The following is a 24,191-nucleotide window of genomic DNA, read 5'->3' on the forward strand; positions in this document are numbered from 1 at the left end:
TTCTCAAACACTGTTCGCTGAGTGAGATGTTCTAAGTATTTTGTTTTGATAAACCACTTGTTACCAGTGTGGTGGGTTCAACATGCAATGATGAAAACAAAAATATATAAAGAAAAAGGCGCGTTTGTGCACCAGAAATAGGTTGTTAATAACATATTCTTCTAAAAAATTGTCATCTAGTTTTTGTTGTGATCATTGACTACAACTAAATAAAAAAATTATCTCAACGCATTGGGGTTTAAATTTATGTATCATAAAAACAGCATCGAAATCAGTAGTAATAAATAATATGTTCATAATAGCAATGTCACCACTTTAAATAATTATTCGAAAGAACTTGTACGATCCTTACCATGGCATTCTTGTTGTTGTTTATTTACAATTGTCCTTAGTTTTCATCGAAAAAAATCATCCAGCATCCTTGTCTAGATATTTGAGCCATAAAACAACTTCATCACTCTCGCCGTGTAGAAATCCATGATCTCTCTGGTGCTCGGTGTCCGGAGAGCGAACCTCAACTCTTTATCAGCGAAAGGAAAAGTTTATCCGTAACAGGTTTCCGTCGCTCGCAACAGGTGCCATGCGCGCATCCTGTCCGGACATCGCACTCACTTCGTATCACGATGTTTTGCCATTCGTCTTCTTTATTCAAACAGAATTTCTATTGTTGATATTGTTGCCATGGCTATCAAGCTTTGGTAGAGAATGTTCTCGCACAATTCTTTTACCTTCCTTCCAACATCCGCCTGCCAGTATCCGTTGATATCAAGCCGTATCCTGCATTTGTTGGGGAAGGGAAAAAAGGGTAGGAAGGTGAGGGGTAGGAGTTTCAGTCCAACTGGGACTGTCGGGGTGTTTCGTATTTGTTTTCTGAATCATTCGGGAAGGGAAAGGTATGCGAGACATTGGGAAATAACGCACCTGCTCGTCGCTGGGCATCGTTACAAGGAGTAGAACAAAAGCTTCGGTACAAACACAAAAATACAAACGGTGGCATTCGGCGGATGCTGTTATCCACAGTACGATAGGGAAATATTGAAGATGAGATAGCTCGCGGCTAGCTAGGGTAAACTCACACATTAACCCTGTAGTGATGATGGAAATTGGAAGGAAATTATTGTAAATTTATACCATTTTACCAATAACATATGACCCTGCTACTCTCTATTTCGAAGTTACTAATTAATTTATCGGCAATTTGTTTCAACACAGTTAGGCAATATATGATTTATTATTATCTTTTAAAATGTTTTACTACATCCTTTTGACGTCTTCTTTTGTGTTACTACAACCTCATCAGACCTACCTATAATTACTCGAAGCAGAATAGACAGACCTGCGTACGGGCCTACGGTTTGGATAAGATTCGATACACGGTCCTGTCGTGCGATACCTATGCAGCTACCACGTGCACCACCTGCTTACTTATTGTAGTAAAAAGGCAATAATATTCCTCCTTACTTCATGCAAATCTTCTAATGTAGCTGTTAGGACCCATCCTGTGGTGCTCTTGATTTCCAGGCGCCTGATTAGCAAGGAGTAACGATCGAGGCACGAAGAGAGACAGGTCTCTCTTCTCTACGAGTCGCTGAAGTGAAAGAACGTATCCTACCTATGTGCCGTTATTGTTAATAAAGTTAAGTTTTATTTGTTGTAAAACACACAAAATAGAAAAGGAGTTAACGAAATGATAACATACGTTCAGGCATTGCAGATGTTATCCACAACCCAGCTGTAGTAGATATCGAAAAATAAGACACTAGAGCTCACTATTGTAATGATAAAACTATAAAACTTTTGAAAAATTCTAAATAATTAGCATATTACCACACGCACGCACCAAAAACCTCCTTCAAGGAATATACTAAGAAGAATTGGTTTTTATGGCACTTTCTAGCCCGACAAAAAGTTGGCCGGACCGCACCACTTTTCAATGAAATCGATCACACCAGGAATGTCCGTTTGTGGTGCCATCCGAGCAGCAACCGTCAGCTTACTCCAAGCATCCCGATTGGCCAGCCGGTGTGTGCGCTGAAAGACAACTGGTTGGCGTCCCATCACCGGATATCCGCTCACCAAACACGGTTGATCCGATAACCCCAGACTGGCCTCGTACAGATTCCGATCGTCCGTAGGTAACGCTTGATCAACCTTCTGATCCATGCTGACGGCGAGTACCCATTCGCGGATCTCCTCGTGCAGCTGAAGCTCGTTCTTCAAATGCAGTTCCGCTGGAATCGGCACCGAGCTGGGAAAGTCCGTCGAGGACAGGTCGGAATGATCAACCAAATTGCCCGAACCCTCTTCAATTGCTTCACAAACGTCCAGATAGTGGTTGAGAATTACAAACGCTTCCGATTCACGGCCCATTCCGCGCAGATCCATACCGGCCTCGTAGTATCCCTTGTCACACGGAATGATATCCGTGTAGCGCAACAGGGCGACCGAAATCTTTACCGCGATCGATTGTAGCGCTGGTGCCTGACGGCATGCTGCCCTCGTTGCGTAATAGTGCGCAATCACTAGCAGCTGCTCGAAACGATCAATAATTTCTGCATCGGCCTGATCCGAACCACGCAACGCTTGCACGAGATTGAGCAAAAAGGTGCGAACGTTTTTCCACACGGTGACTGCATCAGGTTCTCGCAGGGCAAAACACTCCAGCGCGATACGATTGTAGATGTTAAAGTTGGCGCTCACCGGTGGGACGCCATGCTCGAGATAAAGGTTCAGTGCCGCCACACAGTCTCCATCGCGTATGAGTTGGGCCGCGTACTGTGCCATGTACTTCTGCAGCACCGGCACACTGTGCTGTTTGGCCTTCTCGATGCATCGCATCCACTGGCCCTGTTCGGCGAGCAGATCCAGCGCACCGACCATATCGATGTCCGCCAACTGCTCCACATTGCCTTGATTGCGCAGGCGTGCTTTCTGCTGGGCTTCTACGTACACTACCAGCTGTGGGTCTATTTCCTTTGCAAGGCGTCGCGCCTTCGCCCAGTTGTCGGTACGTATAAACACATCAACCGCTTCCTGAGGTAACTCCGCGGCTAGATACAGTTGGGCCGCAGGTCCTATTTGGTTGATCTCGATCAACCGTGGACCAAGCTCTCGAGCCATTTCCATCGCTTCCGAACCTTCGAGGAACTGGTTACATATCTCTGCGGCCCGTAGCAATGCACGTGCTACTGTCGGCTCGTCAGCATTTCCCTCATTAATCTGCAGCAGACATTCGGTAGCCCTACGAAACTCTTCGTTTCTAGCGTGCTCTGATGCTTTCTGTAACAAATATCGCGAGTCCGTTGATTCTCCAGTGCCACGGTTCATCCGGGCGTACAATTTTTGCAACTCTGCTACCGCACCTGGAACATATTCCTTGGCAATGCGCAATGCATCCGCCACCATGTTGTATTCCTTGTAGTGCTCCAGGATCAGATCTGGCCGATCGGCACGAATCATTAGCGCCTCGTACTCGGGATAGTTGCGACTTTCGAGCGCACTATTTGCTTGGCTAAGTAACACCTCATGTACCGCTTCTGGGAGATATTTTTCCGCTACGCGAATCGCCGACTTCCAATCTCCACCGTGTGTGTGCATCATGATGGCTTCACGTGGTTTGTTAGCCAGCAAAAATTCCGCTTCGGCCTCGGTAAATTTACCATCATCCTCCAATGCCATCGCAATTTTCAAATGCACGTCATCGGCCGAACGGCCGCTCACCTTACACAGCTCGAGGGCAAAATCGAACTGTCCCGCCTCACACGCATACGCTATGCAGCTATCCAGCAGGTTCATCTTGGTGAGTAGCCGGGCGGCACCTTCGATGGGTAGAGATTTTGCCCACATAAAAGCAACCTGCTCCGAAGCTGGCTGACCACCTTTTTGTTTAGCTACGCGGTGTGCTTCCTCCCATTTGCCAGCTGTACAGTACATATGGACAGCCGCCTTCCAATCACCCGCGGCCAGGAAATGTACCTCCGCATTCTTAAGCCGGCCCTTCGATTCTAACTGACGACCCAAGTTGAGATGCGTCTGTTCGAGGAGGCTTTTGTGATAGCGCTCGACCAGACGAATCATCGAGTCGTATAGCTCCAACTCTTTGTACATGTTGATCGCCAAATCAGGCTCATTGACCGTGAGAAGGACGCGTTCCGCGTCTCTATATTTTCCTTCCTGCTCCAGTCCTTTCGCTAGCTCCACAAACATCTCACGTACGTCTGCACCGGGTAGGAATCGGTCGGCAATGTCGAACGCTTTCTCCCATTGGCCATGTTTGTTCAGTAGCTGTACCGCTTCTCGATAAAGTTCGGCCCGTACCAACAGTTCTTCGGCCGTTTTCACGTCCCCTATCTGACACAGATGTTCAGCCAGTTCAACGGCGTATTTTTGAATTTCTTCTGGATCATCAACGACTTTGGCGATTTGTACCGCTTTACGCCACTGTTTTGCACCAACTGCTGCCTCTAGTGCTTTAACTGTGCAGCCAGCTTCGATGTAGTGGCTTATCGAGGCATCCAGTTGCCGCTTTCCCACCAACCAATCGCCCCATTCTTCTTCCAGGCTGGTCACATCATCCGGGGTAACGTAACGGGCAAGCTCAATCGCTCTTGCATAGGCACCACCTTTCCGATAGAGGGTGATTGCGGTTTGCTGTTGTCCGGTACGGTTTGCAAGTTCCGCGGCGAGCTCGAAAAGTTCTTAAAGTACGAGTAATCGATAGGGAATTCAGTTGTAGCTATCATTCATTTCCACATCGTCCGTCTCAACTTACCCGCCTTAATTAAAGATGCCGACACTCTTGTAACTAAATTCTCATTTGATAGTAAATGTGGTGTTTTCAATGCCAGTTTAGCAGCTTTCACCGGTTTGTTAGCCTTCATGTATAGCGTCATGGCTTTATCTTTTTCGCCGCGCTCCTCTAATACTTCTCCAGCCTTCTCCTCTTGGCTGGTGGAAAGCAAAAACTCCATCTGTGCTTCCTTCAACTCAGGAAGTCCATGATATCCACGACGTTCGGCCAGTTTTATAGCATCATCCCAACGGCGCAACTTGGTGTACATGGCCAGGGCGGCTTCAATATCACCTTGCTCGATGTAAATACGTTCCGCCGTTCTGTTGAGATAAAAACAAAACTATTGAGTATCCAGTTTCGCTTACATTTAGTGTACAAACTTTACCTTAAATCTCCACCAAGAAGTGCCATCATAGCGCGCACCTCAGGGCACGTCATGCCGGGTCCTGTTGTTTCTTCGTACCTTTCAGCGATCTTGATCATCTCTCCGATGTAGAACGTTTTGGACGCATTTCCCAGTGCAGCAAAACAGCGCTGTGCAACTCGAAGATTCTGTTGAGCCAGTGCAATATTGGCCAGATTGTGCCACATTGCTTTGGCCGCCGGACGATCGCCGAGTGACTCGAGGTAGAATATGGCACGTCCGAAGTCACTATCGTTGACAGCGGTGCCGAACTCTACCAGTCCCTCGTCCAACGGGTACACATGCTCCGAAGCAGCCTCACGTGTGATAATCTCCGTTCGTCCATCCTCACGCAACACGTCGACCACGTCACCCCGTACTGGCATCATCGTGACGTGCTCGGGCAGATCAATGTTGTACCAGATTGCCAGATTGGTGTCACTTTGTGCAACGGCCACATCACTCGAGGGCACCCACTGCACGAACGCGACCTTCGCCAGAAGGGTTTGCTTCTGCCCGGTGCCTACGTCAACCAGCACGAGACGCATCTTGCGATCACGGAACAGTAGCTTGTGACCTGTTTCGCTTAGCTCCAACCAATCGATCTTGGAATCGTGTGATATTTGTGCGATCGTCGATTGCAGCATTAGATCGACCACGCACAAAGTCTTCATGTCGAGCAGGTAGGCCAACTTCTTATTGTTACGCGTGTTACCACGTTCGTTTAAACGTACCGAGATTAAATGTGGATTGACGAATTCCGTTCGTACTGAGCCAAGGATGTAGTGTTCACCGTACTCGACGAGCGATAGTTCGCCCGCGTTGAATATCAGTGCTACCGTTGGATTTTCGAAGTAGAACCGCTCGTGACGCCCGGTGGCAATCCAAGGAATTTCGCTCGTTAGGGAGCGCGTAAGATCGCACAAGATCAGTGAGTCTTCGGTGCGTCCGACCAGATAGCAATCCTTGCCCATGATCCTTATGTCGTCAATTTCCAACCCAAGCTGTGATTCAACCAACATGGTTGTGATCGGTTCGTGCAACGATCGCAACAGTACCTGACTCGGAGCTACAAACGTAAGCTCAAACTTATCCTGCCAGATGGTGCGTCTCAGTACCGATTCATATGCCAGTACGGCTCCACACAATGATCCAACGGCAAGCCGGGAACCATCCTTTCGCCAACAGACTGCCGTTACGGTGTACAGATTAGGGATCGTCTTGCACAGGGACTCTGTCCAAGCATTTTGCCGCGGGCTCCAACTAAAAATGCGTAAACGATCGAAACTTCCAATGGCGACTGCCTGTCCGTTCGGACTGGCTGCGGCCACGGTAAACTCCCGCTCCACTTCATCCCGTCCGTAGTCAAACGTGCGCATTGGACGTCCCTGAAGATCGTAAAAGCAAATCTTCTTATCACAGCCCGCCACAACGATGCCTCCTTGCGGCCAGGCCAGTGCTACCGGTGCAACCGGATGTTGTAGCAGTCTTCCGGTTGGTTCACCGGGTTCTTCTACCAATAGAAAACGCACTACTGATCCATCTTCATGTCCGGATAGGACACCGGTACCTTTGGTGTTTTGCGCCAAAGTCACCACCATACTGTCCGTTCCGTAAAGTGTTTTCGATTTGTTGTTTTTACAGTACAGTGAACGAACCTTGCCATCCTCCAGTCCGGCCACGATTAGTCCTCCAACTAACCATGAAATGCACGTAACGGCCGAACCCTGCGGAAATTTGTTGCAAATCACTTTCTTCTCATTCCACTGTTCGCCCAGCTTGTACACATACACGATGCTATCGCTTTGGGCTACCGCAAGCCGACTCGAATCCGGACTGAACGTAATGCCCCGGATTACGTAGGAATTTTTCATTGCATTTGGATCGGCTGCTTTGGTCGAAAATTTATCACGCCGTTCGCCATTTTCGTCGAACAACAGGATGGTACGGTCAGCCGTGGCCACTGCCAGCTTCTGATTATTGGCTGACCAGCATAATCCAGCAACGCGGTACAAATGATCCTAGGGACAAGGATCTGGTGAACAAGTGGCAAACATACGGAAACATTTCCATCTTACCTGTGCCTCGACAATAGTTTTCATGAATTTTAACTGCATTTTCTTGTTTTCCAAAAATTAAATCACCTACAAACCAAAAGCAGTGAGCATTACGCTCGAGTAACACATTTGAAAGTGATATTATCGATTTTGCAGCGCAGCAGCGTTTGTTTGTTTGTTGGTTCTTCGGTCTCCTAGAAACGGCCGTCCTTGGAAACTGTCCGAGGTTCTTAACAGCAACACGTGGTTGGGGTTCGCGCTAATGCATTGACATGTCTCCATGCAACAGGTTGTTATCGTTAATAGCGCATGTGTTAGTGATTTAGTTCATTAATGGTTTGGTTGCGCGCATGTTAGCCCAAGTAGAAATTGTCAAGCGAAATATAGGCCCGAGGGGGTGTGAAGGGTAAAAATTTGCTCGAATCGTGAGATGGAAGAAACTTCGCCGTAGGAAAGAGCAGGACGACGATAAAAATCTATGATGGTGTTGGTGAACGTCACCCATCCTATGGCGGCATTTTCAAAACAAAAACAAATCGTATGTCCTAACGAATATACGCTAAACGTATATTCATATTTCCTGCGTGTTTTGAGTGTTTTGTGGCTCCCATTTTGGTGAAGAAGTGTTTAATTATGTATAATAAAAACGTTTAAAGAAAAGTAGAGTGTTATTCTAACATGCTGAACTAATTTCAGACAGTTAAAAATGGACGTAGAAACAGATAAGCTAGCAGGAGTTCAGAAGGACTAGGTAAGTTGTATTTCGTTTCTTCATGTGCTGTGTTTAGTTATATTCATAGAATATACTACAGGACAACGAGCGTTTAATTAAACGTGTAAAACTTCTATGTTTTAGCAAATTGGATAGCCGTACGCTGCAGATGCAGTGCTTAAATCAGAAGTACAGGACAGCATTCTAGAGTGTGAATAGGAGTGTTTTTAGAAGAACGACGATTGGAATCAATCCGGAACGAAAGAAGAGGGTAAATATACTGGGGCTGATAGTGCAAATAGGCTAAGGACATGGGATTATCTCTTAAAACATTTATCTCATCTGCAATTGAAAGATATATTGCTTTTAACTCTAATAGTAATACTATTTGTTTTCTTTGTTTAGGAATGTAAAACCCCTTTTCAATGTGCCGCTACGAGTTGATAAGCAGTTGATTAATGTTGTAGGATGACCGTTGAAGGCTTGCAAAGTGGTCTTGGATGTTGTTTTCGGTAAGTATTGTAGCAGTGCAAGATGATCATGTGCCTACTTTATCGTACTGACTTTTCTTCTTGGCTCGTTTTAGGTTTTAGCTGGCGATGCTCTTATACGCATCATGTCGAATGGATAGCTGCTAAGCAACGTCCTTGGAGGACATGGCCCCAACTTCTTTCATACGTGTTCTAACCGTTGCACGTTAGCGCCCAGTAATGCAAGCGTATCTGTCGTCAATTGACAGTAAAATAGCGAGCGCTTAGATTACCTTTGCTAGTATAATCCTAGAGTCGTGATCAGATAAGATGTAGGTAAAGGATGGTGTAAAACGTAAAATGTCCTTAATTAGTAAGATTTTTTGTAAAAAGGATAGATAGAACAGCACAATCTTTAAGCAGCAGAATCTTTACGCAACTTCTATGTACGCATTTAGTTGTAAGAAACAAACGAATCATATTTACATAAAACGATCTTTGTATGTAGAACTAACCTCGTTAGCAACGTTAGGAAGAACTGGAAATGGCATGCCAAAGCTTCGCCAGGTTGAAAAAAAAAACATGCGCGTATGTTAAAAAAGTTAAAATATAGTTTATTACGTATAGGGCATAGTAAGGAGTTGTCCTTTCCTACAAAAAATGTATAGCTTTAAAAAGAAGATGCGTTACGTATTGTACCGAAGGCATCGTTAAAAGTGATAAGAAAGTGGGTACAGATTCAAATAAAATACAAAATCAAATCAAATGTACATAATCCTTTTATCATTCTAATATTCAAAAAAATAAAAGCTACCACAAACATGAACAATAAAAAACAACGTTGGCGTTCCTCCGTGTAGAAAGCACCAAACACATTTGTTTAGACGCCAGCCGCAGATCGATAAAAAAGATCATGTGAATAGCAGCGATCCCGTTACAACCATGGACCATGCCTAAATCCTCGGTGAGTAAAGAAATTTTCTCTAATTAAAAAATATATGTTCTCTTCCTATCTCATTCGCAGACACAAATCTAAAAATAGATCGGATATCTACAACAGTCGCGCTGTTGTAAGGAATTAGAAGCAAGCAAAGGATCACACATAACCTCTTTTTTTCGCCTACGCTAAGGCCGGCTGACAAGTTGGTGTAAATGTGTTCGTGTCGCCATGTTTTCTCTTGTGTGCGTGCCATCCGACCCCCCGATAAGCTGCCGCGCGGTCGAGTCCATTAAAAAAAGCCAAAAAACTGCTCGAAATTTCTACTTGGGAGTTGTTTAATTGTATTACCATAATTTTTGCCATAAAAAGAAGAAAATTCATTGGTTAAAGCAAATAAGCTGCAAAAGAAATTGAAGCATTTTTCTAAAGCATGATCGTTAAAAGTGCGGCCCGGTCCACAGACCAACTTGTTCAAATACAACATAATATGAAAAGTATTTTTTTAAAGTGATTCAACATAATCCACTCTACCTTTTAGCTGTGCTGGCATTTCAAACAAGAAAAGTAATGTTGTTAAACATTATTCCATTTTTTTGCTTTAGGCCGCAGAGCTGTTTGAGCTTGACTGGTACAGAATTTAAAAAGATATGACAAATTAATTACTTCATATTAGGGTGAAAGTGTACGAGCAAGTTTTGCAAACTTCCTCGATACTTTCTATTTGTTCTATCAACGCATATTTAACTTTTGACTAAAACAGTCGTTTATTTGCTTTCTACATTTTCCGGACAACATATCCTGCACTAAGGATACAAATTGCAACAAATTGTACAAAACAAACTGTTTCTCCTATGACGGTTATCAGCGTTTGGATCCTAAGCTGGACTAAGCTTCGGATTCGCCTACATATTATTTGGTCTCTTGATTGTTGTTCTTATGTTCAATACTTTGCGCTGAGTGCTTGCCGAAAGGAGGTTCTAAATTGCTTGTAGGAGCCTGTTTGGAAATTCGAAAGCACTGTTTGTCATGCGCAAACACGTAGATATACAAACGCACACGGGAGCAATAGTTACTGTTCGACTACACATGTTCATCTAGTTTAGAAATTTTTCGTAAAAACATAAATGTCTTACGGAATAAAGCTCCCCGAAAGTAGATTTCGGACTTTGTCACCGTTTACAAGTCAGATCATCAAATATTCGCTGTCCTAGTGATGATGTGCGTTGAACAAATCTCCGGCCGAAGGTAATGGTGCCAAACCACCGGTCACATCCGGGAGGGAGGTCAAGTCGGGTAGATTGTTCATATGGTTTCGAACCTCCTTTTGTACTTCTTTGATTTTAGAAAGTTTATTCTGATATTCCTAAAAATAACAAAACATTACCGTTAAGCAAAATCAATACAGAGAAACATTTATAACAAGCAACTAACCACTAGCCGGTTTTCCACTTGTTGTTGAAGTTCCTGCTGCTCGCGCAAGAAATCCCTCAGCATGGTAGTCAGCTTCTTACGGTCATCCATTTCTATTGCCAACCTCGCGTTATAATCATTTAGAATCTTTATGGCATCGTTCACCTGGAAAGTGGAAAGTAATAATATGGCAAATGGTTTTCTACCGCATTGGGATAGGGTGTATAAAAACTCACGTCTGCGGCCAGTTTCATAGCTGCTTCTTTGTCTTCCAGCTTATCTAGTGCAGCTAATTCGGATACCTCTGGTTTAAGGCTGGCTATTCTTTCGCGCACTGCAGCATCACTCGATGCTGAATTTTCCAGCTCCAAAATAACCTTTATCAGATCCTCCGGTTCAGGAGGATCTCCGTCCGGCTGATGCGGACTGAGTGTAATGTGCGTTTCTACTTTTCCATTGACCTCTACCACTTCACTCTTCGCTTTCTTCTCCGTTCCGGCGGCTGAGCGAGGCTTTTTCAACTGATCAACCTCATTGGTGGTGCTATCCCCTTTCCGCTTTTTTTCACTACCATTCGTCTCCACCTTAGGGATGGTTTCGGTTCCGTTGAGTGCTGTCGAGAATTCCTTAATTTTAGGTTCCTCGTACACACCCCGATCGCCCCAGATGCCGAGAATTCTATTGAGGCTGTTGATTGTTTTCGGTTCTGGTGATGACTGAGCAACATTTTTGAACGCTTTTACCAACACGTGCTCATACTCGCGCCCAAACTCGGGTCCTTTCTTCTTGCTGTTCTGTATCACATCGTTCGCCAGGTACATGAAGGTAAGCTTCTTCGCTGAAGGTGCTGCAAAGAAGTTAGACATTATTGAGCGATTGAGCAATCCGGAAGATGAACGCAACTACCTTGCTTACTTACCTCTCTGGAGCTCTTTCAGCCATGTTTTAACGATTATTGAGTGATGCTTTCGGTGATGAATCAGCCACAGTGAAAGGGTTTGAATACTTTGCTGACTTTGGTTGAGATCGAACAGTTTCTTCACCAGCCCCGTTTCTGTGAACGAGGACATTCTTACGAAATATCTGCAAATCTCACTGTTTCCAGTCCGGTAATCTTTAATACAATCAGTTTTCACTGCACTGCTGCCGGGCCTTTGCTGATGTTTATGTCAAAGCCGGGGATTAGATGCAAAATATAACTAAATTAGAGAAACCAGTGAAATTTGTCGAGCGTCGCACGGTGTCGTTCTTTCGAGACTTTTTTTTATCAAAACAAACGCACTGTGTTATTCCCCGGTTAATCCAGAGAACGTGTTTCACGCGCATGTTCATACCTAGCAGTTCAAAGATCCGTTTGAAGTTTCGAAATGTCGGATTTTGACAACCGGTAAAAATAGCGGTAATTCAAGCGTACAGTGCATGGCATTTAAATATGTAGGTTTAGTTTAAAAGTTTTTTTCTTCAGCCCTTCATTTATTTTTTATTTGCTTGTAAATTCGTAAAGTTTAGAGAGGTTGTATTGCTAATCAGCGTATATTATATTGGTAGTATGTAATGTGAAACACATGACCAAAGCTGTGAATTGCCTCTTCGTTATATTTTCGACTTCTTCTTCTTGGCGTACCGACCTCTGAGGTCATGCCGGCCAATTCTGGCTTACGAGATTTATTTTTAACTAATAGACAGAGGGTCAGTTCTTGCTACGGGGAGACGGATCTGGATGGGATTTGATACTCGCTCCTGCCGTGTGGAAACGGCATCGTATATTACATACACCACCGGACCGCCCCAAATTTTCGACTTAACCAACTTAATTTTGCTACAGTAATTGGTTCTACCAATTAAGTTATGTTTTAGTTGATACGAGTAACTGATAGATCAATTCAACCTTTTTACTTTTTATTTTTCGTGTTTTTCTTCCTCCATTGTTCATTAACATTTAAATTTTTAATGTAATATTGCTTTTCATTTTAATCTAATAACTCGGTTTTATTTTAAGCTCAACTTCTCTTTTTTAACAGTCAAAACACTCTCATAACACTCTTATTCTCAATTTATCAAATCCTACTACAAACGGTTCTCTAACTTGAACGGCACGATCCAACAACATTAATTCACACGCATGCCACCTGATTCCGAGTAGCAGCCACACGTGTAGGTGTCTCCCAGTTCGTTACTTCAACATCCCGTTTCCCGCTACCAAATGTGTGTTCGTGTGCGTTTGAATTTTATTCACATCTACACCGATCTTTCAGCACTTGTATTTTAACTTCCAAATGACAATATGGTTGAAAGTAAAACTGCTGTTGTTGAGGCGAAATAAAAAAAAAAAACAACAGCTTATAAAACTGGTAAAACAAGCCTCCGTATCGGTGAGAAGCTGCTGAACAAGGAGTGTAACGGGCGGGGTGCGCGTGGAGTTTCCTTCAGATCGTCTTTCGCGATCAACACGCTGTGTGAATGCAGCAGCCTCCCAAGCCTCATTTATCTCATGCGCGTATGTATATGAACAGTGTGTGTTGAAAAATCGAAAGTGATTCAAATCACCGGTCGCTATCCAGCAGTCTTGATTCGACCTTCTTCAGTGCAGCATCGTGGCGGCTTTGGATCCAGTTTGGAGGAGGTTCGTGCGCGTTCTCATATGTGTGCATGTGTCTATTGCGAGCCAACATCCTGACCGTTGCCATCGTATGGTGCAGTTTTGTGGTGACGACGCGACGTACGTGATGCCGGTGTGTCGTTGTGCAACGTTTGAGCCCGGTTTGACAGAAGGCAAAAGTCGCAAGATGCAAACAGCATCCAGCATATGCACTCTTTAGCGGGTGGGGCGCTCGGTGGGTGGAACGAACCTCAGGCGACTGGTGCGGGTTGCTTCACCGAAAACCGGTGCACACCACATACAACAGTCGTCATCCTCTCCGAAGAGTGCTTGTCTGTGTGTGTGCGCGAAGTCTGTGGTAGTGGTGCGAGATCGTTTCATGGGGCTCGAACGATCGACAGATCGATCTGCGCCGAGTGGAGATCGTTCGTGCTCAGTAGTAGTCATAGTTGCTCGCTAGCGCCGTCGAGAAGCTGTTGTGGAGTGTGCGAGATCCGTTGGTGATCGGGGTGATTTGTAATAATTCGAATTCGTTGTTCCGTTTTCCGGTGCTTTGTCACGTGGCGTTAAGCACAAGGACATGTAACTTTTAATTTAGGTTAGGGCTTTGAGCTGCGATTATCCTTCAATCGTTTTCACTGATCTTGACAGATGTAAAAGCGATGCAAAGAACCTTTTTTATAGTGTTTTAATTGTTTTTATTTAAATTGACTAGTGCCGATGTGTTCATGGTTTTTGATTTTCTAGAAATCTTTTTGTTTGAAAAGAATCGCATCGAATCGAAATTCGAAAGTTGTCAGTTTGCTCTAGTTTTCGCACCACTTCCGTTGTTAGAGTGTGAGAGATTAAGTATGTGTATTTTAGCTAGTAACAGTATAGATCAATATTAGTTATATTATTGCTTAATACCAAACAAATTAACGCTATATTTTTCGACAGTGTTATAAACGTGATACGTCCTATCGATCTGACAACAGTTACGGATTTTTAGTGTTATTTTAAACAATTTTTATGATTTATCGAACTAACTTCACTCAAGCAAGTGTTAAAATAAAGTGTGTGTTTTTCTATATTTTATTTCCAATATTAGGCCTAAAAAGGAGATAATAACTTCTCATCACAAGTATTCTCCTTTCTGTTGCACATTAAGATTTTACTATAGTTCGCAAGTGATTCTAAAAGACTAAAGTGTGATCGAGAAACAAATAGATATTTAAATATATTTTATAAACATGGTACGTTTAGTGGTTTTGTTGCTGTGCGTGTCGATGGCGACAACGCAAAAACCGGGCAATTTCAACTTCAAAGAGAAAGGTGAGTGCTCGGTCTTCAAACCCTCCCCCCCCCACCCCTACTCGGGGTCTATAGTCATATTTACATCGAGGCTTGCACAGAATACGCTCCGTTTTAGCTTAGTACCTTTGGTCTGCGTACCGTGCGCATTTAGTGCTTCCCCATAGACTAGCGGACCCTGACACGTTGCATAATGTTTGTCCTCCTTCGGTCGATCCAGCTGGGTTGGCCTTCTTTTCGATCGGTTTGCCTGTAGTAACTACACACACTAAATGGGACTGTATTTTTGAAAGTCGAAACAAATGATTATTTTGTCGGTGTTTTGTAGACAGTTGTAGTTGATATGGTATTGAAAATGTTGTACGGTAACACTAATGGATATATGTAAAGATAAATAGTATAACACATCCCTCGAGTAGCATATCCTTAGCTTTAAGTTGTAGTAGTAGTAGCAGATATCCCTCATGGTGTCAACGCTTCATGTAATCGCTGCCCCATTAACCATGAAACAACAGCTCAAATATAGTTCTTCTTCGCGAAAGTCATGACCCAAACCGACCTCATACTAGACAGCAAGCATCGACAAAAACACGACTTCAGCATAAGCCTTCGATGACCCCAATCATATGGCAAGGTGGTCGGTTGGTGCGATTTCTCGCGCACCCGTTATGCATCCCGGCCGAAGGCTTACCTTTTTGGTGTAGCATGTTTTATTTCGCCTTGCTGCTCCTGCTGTTCGCATTTGTTTATATAATCGTCAACGAAGAGTGTTCCGTTGGGGACGATTTTGTAGGCTGATGCTGAAAGCGATGGTGACGACGACGACGACAACCGTGATAATTGGGACGAAAAGAAACGGCACTGCGATATAATTCCATCATCAGGAATATTCACATCACTTGGATGCATCACAATCAATGCCTGACCTTCCCGGGTTTTTTTTAAACGGCGTATACATGCGTTCGTCATTATATTTCATAACACATTATCACCCGGCGATCTTTCGGGTGATTCGTTCCAGTCAAAGTTGAAAGTTGACCCCTGGAAGAAAGAAGGGAGATAAAATGTGCAAATCTACCATTTTTCACCCTGATCCAATGGTGTAGGTCGGGTTCAGATGTTTGTGTGGGGATGTTTTGGCGAATGCAAATTTTATTACACCATTTCCGCCGCAATCCGGTGACAGTCGTCATGTGCTGGCACGCTTCACAAAATAATATCTCCCTTTTGCGACATTTTAATTGCTGTAATCATCGAGATTAAGTTAATTTAAATCGCATTTACGCTGAGACACATTACGGGTAAAGGAACGAATTTTGCATATTCATCTTTAAAGTAAATACTGAATGGAAACATAAGCAAAATGTGACATCTCAATTTGTGTATCGAGCAATGTGTTAATAAATCATTTATTTGATCATTTCAATTGAGTTTTCAAATTTAAAAGTTCATTCAATCTAACATGTTTTTAAATAAGATTGGTTGCATGTATTGTTCACACATTTTATTAAAAATTATGTAATTAATCGTGGAATTCGTTGTTGTAATACATTGCTTAACAAACGTTTACTGTAGAGACGTGATCAATAACACATACAAAAACGACAGTTTGGATCAAAATGTCAATGTCGAATTTAAAAAAACTCCGTTATTCAGATACAAAAAACATAAAAAATTGATGAGATGTGCGAAAGTTATGCTAATATCTTAAATTTAGTTTGCTTGAAGGCGGTTTCGTCCTTCACTTCACTCTATGACGCAAAAACAAAAATTATTAGCAACATATTCGAAACCACCTAAAATAGATATAAAATAGTTATAAATAGAACAGTGATTTATTAGATATAATCATTTAGACCCATGTCTCCTAATTGCATTTATTTGCCCCATTTCCATCAGCCTGCAAATGCACCTAAACTCACACTCAGTTTATCAGTTCGGAATGTTTCTAGTTTTGTATATAAGCATCAATTGCAAAACCTTTGCGTACCGTTTTGGACAATAGAACTATGCGCACGCGCCATCGGCTGCTTAGTACATGTGTTACGATCTGAATTGGAGTGTTATCTAAGCATAGTGCGCTTCTGCATATGTAATCACACTTTCATCACACATTTAATTGCACCAGCCATCATCTCCCATGTTCACATTCTACGGAACGGTTTTAAAGAAGTAGTGCATCCAAAGCTGCGTGGCGTCATTGAAGTAGCCCTCAGGGTCCCCGTGCGTATCACTATTATCGCTACTGATGGCGCAATATCGTCGGAAAAAGTGAAACCAGTTGTTATGCTTTGACTGACACAAAGAAGCGTGTTTTATAGCGGGAAGAAAATGATTACCATACAGTTTGCTAAATCTTACCTGTAGCCGGGTATGCTTTAGTTTAATGCACACCAAATAGCTTCATGTTAAATATGTCCACCACGTTCCGAAGGGTAAAATTACGCACATCACCCGAATCGAAAGACTTTAGCCCGAACCGTGCAAGCGACGAACCCGTCTTGACGTAATCGATTTTATATAAAACACAAAATACGCACATACCGAACATGCGGTAGGTGACCCAAATACCGTCGCGTCGAATGTGGAGTACCCTGTGGAGCGCTATCTAATGGAGGTGCATGGGTCTGGCTGGTCGCGACCTATCACGGGTGCAAGCGAGATCAGGTGAGAGTGATGAACCGGTTTTTTCCACTGAAACGCGATGATGATGACGACCGAAGACTCCATATCTGTAAATAACTGTACTACTGCTCTATCCCCATTGACTGATTAGACCTTCGGAGTGAAAATTGTACGCATGAGGGAAATAAAAGGGAAAAGAAATGCTGAGATACGACATCCAGCGTAACAAAAAAAAAACATCTGAGGATAACCTTGAGTATGGTGAAATAAAAATTGAGCAACATTGAAAATTAGTTTTTTAAATTTTTTGTTTATTTCCATTACAACTCCCAATCCTAGTATATTGTGCTCAATACAAAGAGTAAGAGGTTATTTCTTTTCCATCTGTAGAATTACGCATTCTCCCATAGATTATGTAAGTACTTCGATCGATTATTTGTGATAGCAAATACAATACGCTAAAGGTACAATGAACTGTCAACAATTCCAGCTGTACAATGTTGCCAGAAGCTGCGCAACATTGCTAAGCTATCGGATTTCACTGATCAGCGATCTTATCTAAAAGTAACTGTGAATTGTTCGTTCTTGTACCAAGCATAGCAAAACATTCTTTTCGAAGCAAATAAGGAAGCAAAATTCTATGGCCACTTTTTGTGAGATTTTCGGGTTCCACCTATGCAGTATTCTATTATTAACTCATCCGAAATTACCACCGTCTCGCTCCTTGCAAACTGGTCTGCTGGTTAAGATTAGCATAAAAACACCATTGTTCTGTTGAAGAACGGTTCAATGGGCGCCGGCGGATGGTATTCTTTCCATTTACACAGTCACAATTCTCATTTTACCTTCCTCGCTTGTCCAGAAGAATGTGGTAGTTGATCCGAGAAGAATTTGTGTTTCGGCATTAGGTAACATATCGCTGGAACCACACACGCGTCCACTACCCTTCCAAAGCAACCATAACCAGGCACGCTTCATGGTACATTCGAGACCTTTTCGCGGAAACCTGATCAACCGCCCATCGGTAGTCGCGTGAAAAGTAGGCAAAAACATATTTTTCCTCACAGCTAACATCCGCCGCTGAACCGTGCGCCACCGGTCAGGCGTTTCATGTTGTGGAGGAAATTTGAATTTCAATTAATTCATTCCGGGTGATTAATTGCATCGCGCCACGTTCGACTGAGACACGAAAGCAACGGCAGTACCAATCGCACACGGTGGTCATCTTTAGCGTTGGAAGATGAGGTCAGATAGGATTGGGTATCCGTCTTCGCTCGCCAATAGAACGATGGTAGTACATTCTGTGGAGGCCATCCAACCACTGAAGTCGCGCACGGTCTGTCGCGTTTTGAATTTTTGTTTTTCTTACTCTCCCTCTCTCTCGCTGTCTAGTTTAACACGGCGGGAGAATTCCACATGACTGTCTGCTAGAGTCTGTCTGATCCGTGGCGTAACGCCGCACACAGCATGAATCGAAACGAAACATGATCGTGCTGCTGACCGTGCTGCGGAAAGCCTTCGGTAGTAGCCAAAATGTTGGGCAATCGTGCGCGAATGACGACCGATCCGCATTTTATGCACTGAGAAGATGCTTCGGCGGTTGATGAAATGTATCGGCTTTTGTTTGCGAACATGAGACGTCATTTCGCGATCGCTGTGTTAATGCGGATTTGGTGCATGTTTGACAACCTCGAAGAATGTGGTTCTTAAAGGTTATAGCAATGGTACATTAATCAAACCCACAAGCAACAATATTAGGTACGTTTCTATTCATCCTCCTATGTCTCATATCTCATTTTCATCTCAAATAAACACGACCATAATGTACAATTTTGTATGTTTCATGTTGTTTGACAGTTTTTTTTCATGATTTTAAATTTCTGCATTAAATTGAAATTATTTTACAACAAAAAATCACAGTTCTAGCCACAGTTTAAAATTAGAAACATAAATTAGTACGATTAAACATTAGTTTAATATATTTTTAAAGAGGTAGTATATAGCATGTTGAAGAAATATATAAACAAATAGTTTAACCTTTTTCGATACTTAACATTCCAATAATAACCAACATTTAGGAATGAAAAATGTCTACCTGTATGCTGACAGGCAATAGTTATATTTTTTACGTTTCCAATTATGGAAAACAAATATGTTGTACGGGGTTAGTTAACTACTAAATATTTGGGAAAACATTTAAAACATTTTTCACTTTCAAGACTCTGTTTGTTTCTTTTGTAATAAGCTAAGCTTTTAGACGTGGGACGAAAAATCACATGTCACAAAAAGGAAACTCGTAACACTGTACCACAGAACCCTTATCCCATTTACTAATTTTTGCGTGATTGTGTCCAATGTGTGGGAGTGACAGCAAAGAACAGCACACGTTCGGCAACCGTTTGTCTTAATCTTTAAAACACATGAACACCTTTTAAATGCACTTAATTATGGCTCTTGCAAAACACTGATCAACGTGTGGTGTTTGTGTTTGCAAAACCATCAACCACACACAGTACGGTGCTTACCAGCTGGACTACAATGCTTACCAGTCAGTTCAAGGTTCCCAATAATTATCGTCACGTTTCGCGAGCATTCCGAAACTCACCTGCTCTTGATGGAAGGAAGAAAATCTTACCATCCAACGATCACGGTACACGGCGGATCATCAATTAGAGCTCCATCGAGCGCACTTCGGTAGGCGCGTTGAAACATTCTCTACAAAAACTTTGACAATTACCGCACTTACACAATTTGACAACACGTTTGCCACTCGTCGACAGCAGGTCGAGCCGAAGATGAAACCATTTATGCTAGAGCAGCTTGAATGCTGTGCATTTGTTGAATTGTTGCCGGATTTGTGTACCGCTGTACCGCAACGAGCTACTATTTTCCGTTCCACCCTTCCAGTGTTCCATTGTTGTACAGTGAAACAGGCGTACACGGTGCTAAGCAGAAACTTGTTGCTTAAAGAAGCTAAAAAAATACATGAACCATACGCTCTCGTGAACATGAATTTGCGATTGGCAACTAATTTGTGAGAAGTAACAAGACGACGCCAGCTCGATCGGTTGGCAGAAGGCGGAGGAAGGCAGGGTGCTTCGAAGGCAATAAATTGATTGCAGTCTTCACCGGCATGGGCATGGTTGGGTAAATAACGTTTTTCACACGTGAATCAATTCAGCATAGATCCGCCACACATTAGCCACATTAATTCCGTCGCTGGTCGTGCACACCCACCTACCTGCATATCGCGTGCCGTGCTGAGTTACTGTTGCACGGAATGAGATTTTGATAGTGGCAATGGATTCAATGAACGATTTATACAGCAATTACGATGCTACGCTAGTTTGTACGGGATAGGGTAAATAGGTTTATGGTAATGATCGAAGATAAGTTATTGATTTGACTCACGGGTGGAAGATGCCAACTATTTCTTGGGGTGTTTTCCACGAGGATAAATGTGTGAGATTTTTTTTTTATGAATGTTGCTCTTGTGACATTTCACGCGTGAATGTCGTAAAAATTTAAGATTTTTGATAAATGTTAAAAAAATGTTTTTTAAAACATATAAGTTTTTAAACGATGGGATTTGGAATCATTTTTCCGCTAAATGATTTATTTAGATAAAGTGAATTGTATAATGGTAACAATGCTGATATGTCAACTGTAAAAACAGTAGCAAATCTAATCCGGACCGTTCCCTGGTAAACAAAACTGGGGTTTCAAACATCGTTAAGCCAAGATCTCCGCTTAGGGTTGTAGTGTCAAATGCGAAAAAAAGAAGAGAATAAATGAAAATAATTAAATTATCGAAAACATTTTAGTCATAATAAATACTAATTGCAGATGGTTCGTTACGACGTGTACTTCGTCGCAACAAGTTTTTAGAAAATCCTACAAAAATACACCTTACAACGCCCAAAAACTCTCATAGCGAGCTTTTGGGTTCCGGAATCATTTAGCTTTTTGCTTCTCAGTGCCACAGTCGAAACATTGTTTAGGTCTAGTTGAAGGTTAGAAATAAAAAAAAAACATTAACTTCGATACTCTTTTAATGAAGCACTTGGAAGTTCCATCCCCCAGAGCACCTTTGGAGCTATTGATGAGGAGGAAAAGCGATCATTGATACTTTAAATGATATATTATGGCATTTATTTTATTTAATCTAATTTCTTTTTATTTGACGTTTTTTCGGTATGGAATGGATTTATTTCAATTTGCATATAATCTCTATGCAACTAAACCTCCCGAGTTCAACCTCAACGAGTTCTTTTTCTATAACGACTAAACACTGTAACGTTTGCAATCCGTTTTAAGAGGGTTAACTGTATTCTATGAAATATCTCAAATGTCTTCAATTTAAAGGTAAACAGCATTTTATTATAGCTGACATCAGATAAGGTGTACATAAAAAGTGACCGAAAAACCAGCAATTCCAGCATCTTGCACGAATAACAAAATGGCATATGCATTAAACGATCTTTATGATCGTTAAAAAGTCGTATTAAAAGATGTCTTGTTAGATAATGGATTATGAACAATGGTTGCCCGTGGCAAACATAGAACGCTTTTCCGGTTGCGATAAAGTGACCATCAAAACCATTTTGAAAACGTTTCCTCATAGCTTCCTAACAAGATCCCGCTCCTGCAATTACTTGTAAGTCATATGACCACAATCTACATAATGTTTTCCTACTGCGAAAGTACATCAAGCTTACCCCAAAAAAGGGACTATCGCATCGTTGGATGGACCTGTTGGAAGTGCAATGCAGCTAAAACGGAGAAAAAAAAGGAAAACCCACGGCACATGTTCAAACTGAAAAAATAGTGAAAGGAACTGAAAAATTTGCGCTACAAAGCCACCGAAAGACAGTTTTGCTGTTCGTGGTCCGCAAATCCTGTCTCGCATCGCCTGGAACCGGGTCGCATTCGTTAAGTAACCGACCGTTTAATTCCGCTAAAAGTTGTGCAATGAGTTCGGTTTGTTTCGCAGCTGCGGCGGGATGGCAAAGGCAAACCTATGAGCCATATGTTCGTGCTGGTAGGATCCGACCGCTAGCGGGTGGTATAGTTTTAGATTTTCTAGATCGCGTCAAGTAAAGCGAGAGTGGTGCAAAAGAAAGCGCTGTTGGCTTCAACTGTTTGGCACTGGTGCACCGATGAAACATTTTGCTTAGCGCAAGGATCGGCCAATCGAGCTACAACCGCCAGGGAACGTTTCCGTCCTCTCCTTGAAACAAATACCAGCTGACAAACGACGCTTCCCGCACGCTTTCCTGTGGCCCTTGGAATGTAACTCGTGCGAAATGTGTTCCTCGGGAAAAAAGTGAACGTACTTTAGCGAAGCAGCCAAATCTGCGCACGGTGCAATTGCACCTTTTTCTTCGCTTCATGCCAGATGGCGGTTGCGAAAGGGGATGTAAGGGAACACCAACCTGCCAGGTTTCCAGTAACTCTGACATCGAGACACCTCATGGCAGCAATATTGGTGAAAGTAAAACCGAAAAATTGGAAGTGCAACATTCAAACCGTGTGAGTGCAATCATAAAGTAAAAGAAACAAAACCCGAAACAGCAACATTCGAATGGAAAAAAGAGCTAAAAAAAACTTGTCAAAATATTAATTAAGCTTCATATTTCTCGGTTTGAAAATATTTACATACACCCCACTTAAGGCAAGATCCGCTTTACCATTGTGGTAATTATTAGCAGGAATTTCCCATCAAACAAGATCTTAAATGTCATAAAGAAGCAACCACAAACATTGAGCAAACTGCTTACTATTCCGCCCAATGTGCCTGTTCGTTCCATGCGAAAAGGATCATCATTTAGTCCGTACTCAGCAAAAGAATGTTGCTCTGACCGGTGTCCGTTTTTGTCCGGAAGACCGGTCGACCTTCTACACCAACCGAATGCCTTTAGCCGGTCCTGGTCTTTCGTACGAAGCAACCTGTCATCATCTGCTCGTCGGTAGCCTGTCGGCTAAGTTGGCTGCTTTCGGGTGTGTTTTGTAGGCCCGAAAGTAAAGCAAAAATGTGAACGGAAAAAGATGATTTACCTGTTTGTGCGCTTACGTGTAGCGCGTGCTGGGAGGTTGATGACGCGATAGTTGGTTGAGAATGAAATCAAACTACCCGAACGGACAAAGAAGTATCCCTTTTTTATGTATTAGCACTAGAGCTAGAGAAGCTAGATCCGGTGCTGGAATAGATTTACAAAGCGACACAAGCATAAGAGTGCTCCGTTGCTCTGGCTGTTTACTTGATCCAATCTAGTGGATCGGTCCGTTACGACAGCTCAATGACCATCGGGACTACAGGCATGGTGGCAACAGATCGGTGCAAGGTCAACTTGATCACTGCTGAAAGGCAAAAGGAGGCATGTTATAGTTTTCATTTTGTTATGTTTTTGCACTGATCTACCGTGATCCGTGCGAAGTCAACGGGTGTCGGAATGCTTGCCGTTTTTTGTACACAATCCTTAACCACAAACACACACCTTAATACACCGCGCTCGACAGTATGTGGGCAGCAAGCAAAGTTTGTACGGCCCGCGGAAAAACTCGTTTCCCTTATCGAGCCAGCAAGAGCTGCACGGTTTAGACACGTTGAAGCGAATGTGCAACCACGAACTCGAGCTTCATCGCCCACTTCATTTCCCCCTTTCGTCGTCAGCAGGCTATCCCACCAGCACCATGTGTCGGTTAGTTGAAGAAATTTGAGTTTAATCTAACCGGACAACGACAAACTGCGGAAGGATTTTCTTACAAACTTCCACCCACTTGCGCCACCTCGATTCATTACCATCCTTCTGGGGTTTCAGGAGAAAGTGCTGCACCTTGGTGCATTGCATCCACCATGTGCAACAATGGGCGAGTGAAAATCATTCCCC

At 42.9% G+C, this 24,191-nt stretch overlaps 3 protein-coding genes and 1 long non-coding RNA gene across 18 annotated transcripts in view; 2 read left to right on the top strand and 2 right to left on the bottom strand.

Annotated features, from left to right (window-relative positions):
* Positions 1-18: 18 nt before the first annotated feature.
* LOC125769173 (intraflagellar transport protein 172 homolog) lies at positions 19-7,603 on the bottom strand. The gene is made up of 4 exons (XM_049437720.1): positions 7,274-7,603; positions 5,178-7,216; positions 4,772-5,112; positions 19-4,697 (listed from the first exon to the last, which is right to left on the bottom strand). Exons 1-4 carry the CDS (start codon positions 7,310-7,312, stop codon positions 1,894-1,896), a joined length of 5,223 nt encoding a protein of 1,740 aa, XP_049293677.1. The 5' UTR covers positions 7,313-7,603; the 3' UTR covers positions 19-1,893.
* Positions 7,604-7,606: 3 nt separating this feature from the next.
* LOC125769203 (uncharacterized) lies at positions 7,607-9,214 on the top strand. 2 transcript variants are annotated; one of them, XR_007419035.1, is made up of 3 exons: positions 7,607-8,235; positions 8,370-8,476; positions 8,551-9,214. It is a non-coding gene; the product is annotated as an uncharacterized LOC125769203 (long non-coding RNA). The 2 variants fall into 2 exon arrangements; XR_007419034.1 differs by having other exon boundaries at positions 8,370-9,214.
* Positions 9,215-10,113: 899 nt separating this feature from the next.
* Positions 10,114-12,109, bottom strand: LOC125769196 (regulation of nuclear pre-mRNA domain-containing protein 1B). Its single transcript, XM_049437759.1, has 4 exons — positions 11,704-12,109; positions 11,021-11,631; positions 10,806-10,949; positions 10,114-10,737 (listed from the first exon to the last, which is right to left on the bottom strand). Exons 1-4 carry the CDS (start codon positions 11,852-11,854, stop codon positions 10,582-10,584), a joined length of 1,062 nt encoding a protein of 353 aa, XP_049293716.1. The 5' UTR covers positions 11,855-12,109; the 3' UTR covers positions 10,114-10,581.
* A 471-nt stretch (positions 12,110-12,580) lies between these two features.
* Positions 12,581-24,191, top strand: part of LOC125769179 (uncharacterized) — a 35,678-nt gene continuing 24,067 nt past the window's right edge. For 4 of the 14 annotated variants that reach the window (XR_007419029.1, XR_007419030.1, XR_007419031.1 and 1 more), the window contains exons 1-2: positions 13,238-13,407; positions 14,474-14,697. Coding sequence is in view for 1 of the 14 variants with exons in the window: in XM_049437732.1 (XP_049293689.1) it covers positions 14,616-14,697 (82 nt within the window). In the remaining 13 variants the exon portion in view is untranslated. The other 10 variants (XR_007419020.1, XR_007419028.1, XR_007419027.1 and 7 more) reach the window with 9 other exon arrangements.

This window comes from Anopheles funestus, chromosome 3RL (genome assembly GCF_943734845.2).
Source record: "Anopheles funestus chromosome 3RL, idAnoFuneDA-416_04, whole genome shotgun sequence".
NCBI classification, from domain to species: Eukaryota; Metazoa; Arthropoda; class Insecta; order Diptera; family Culicidae; genus Anopheles; species Anopheles funestus.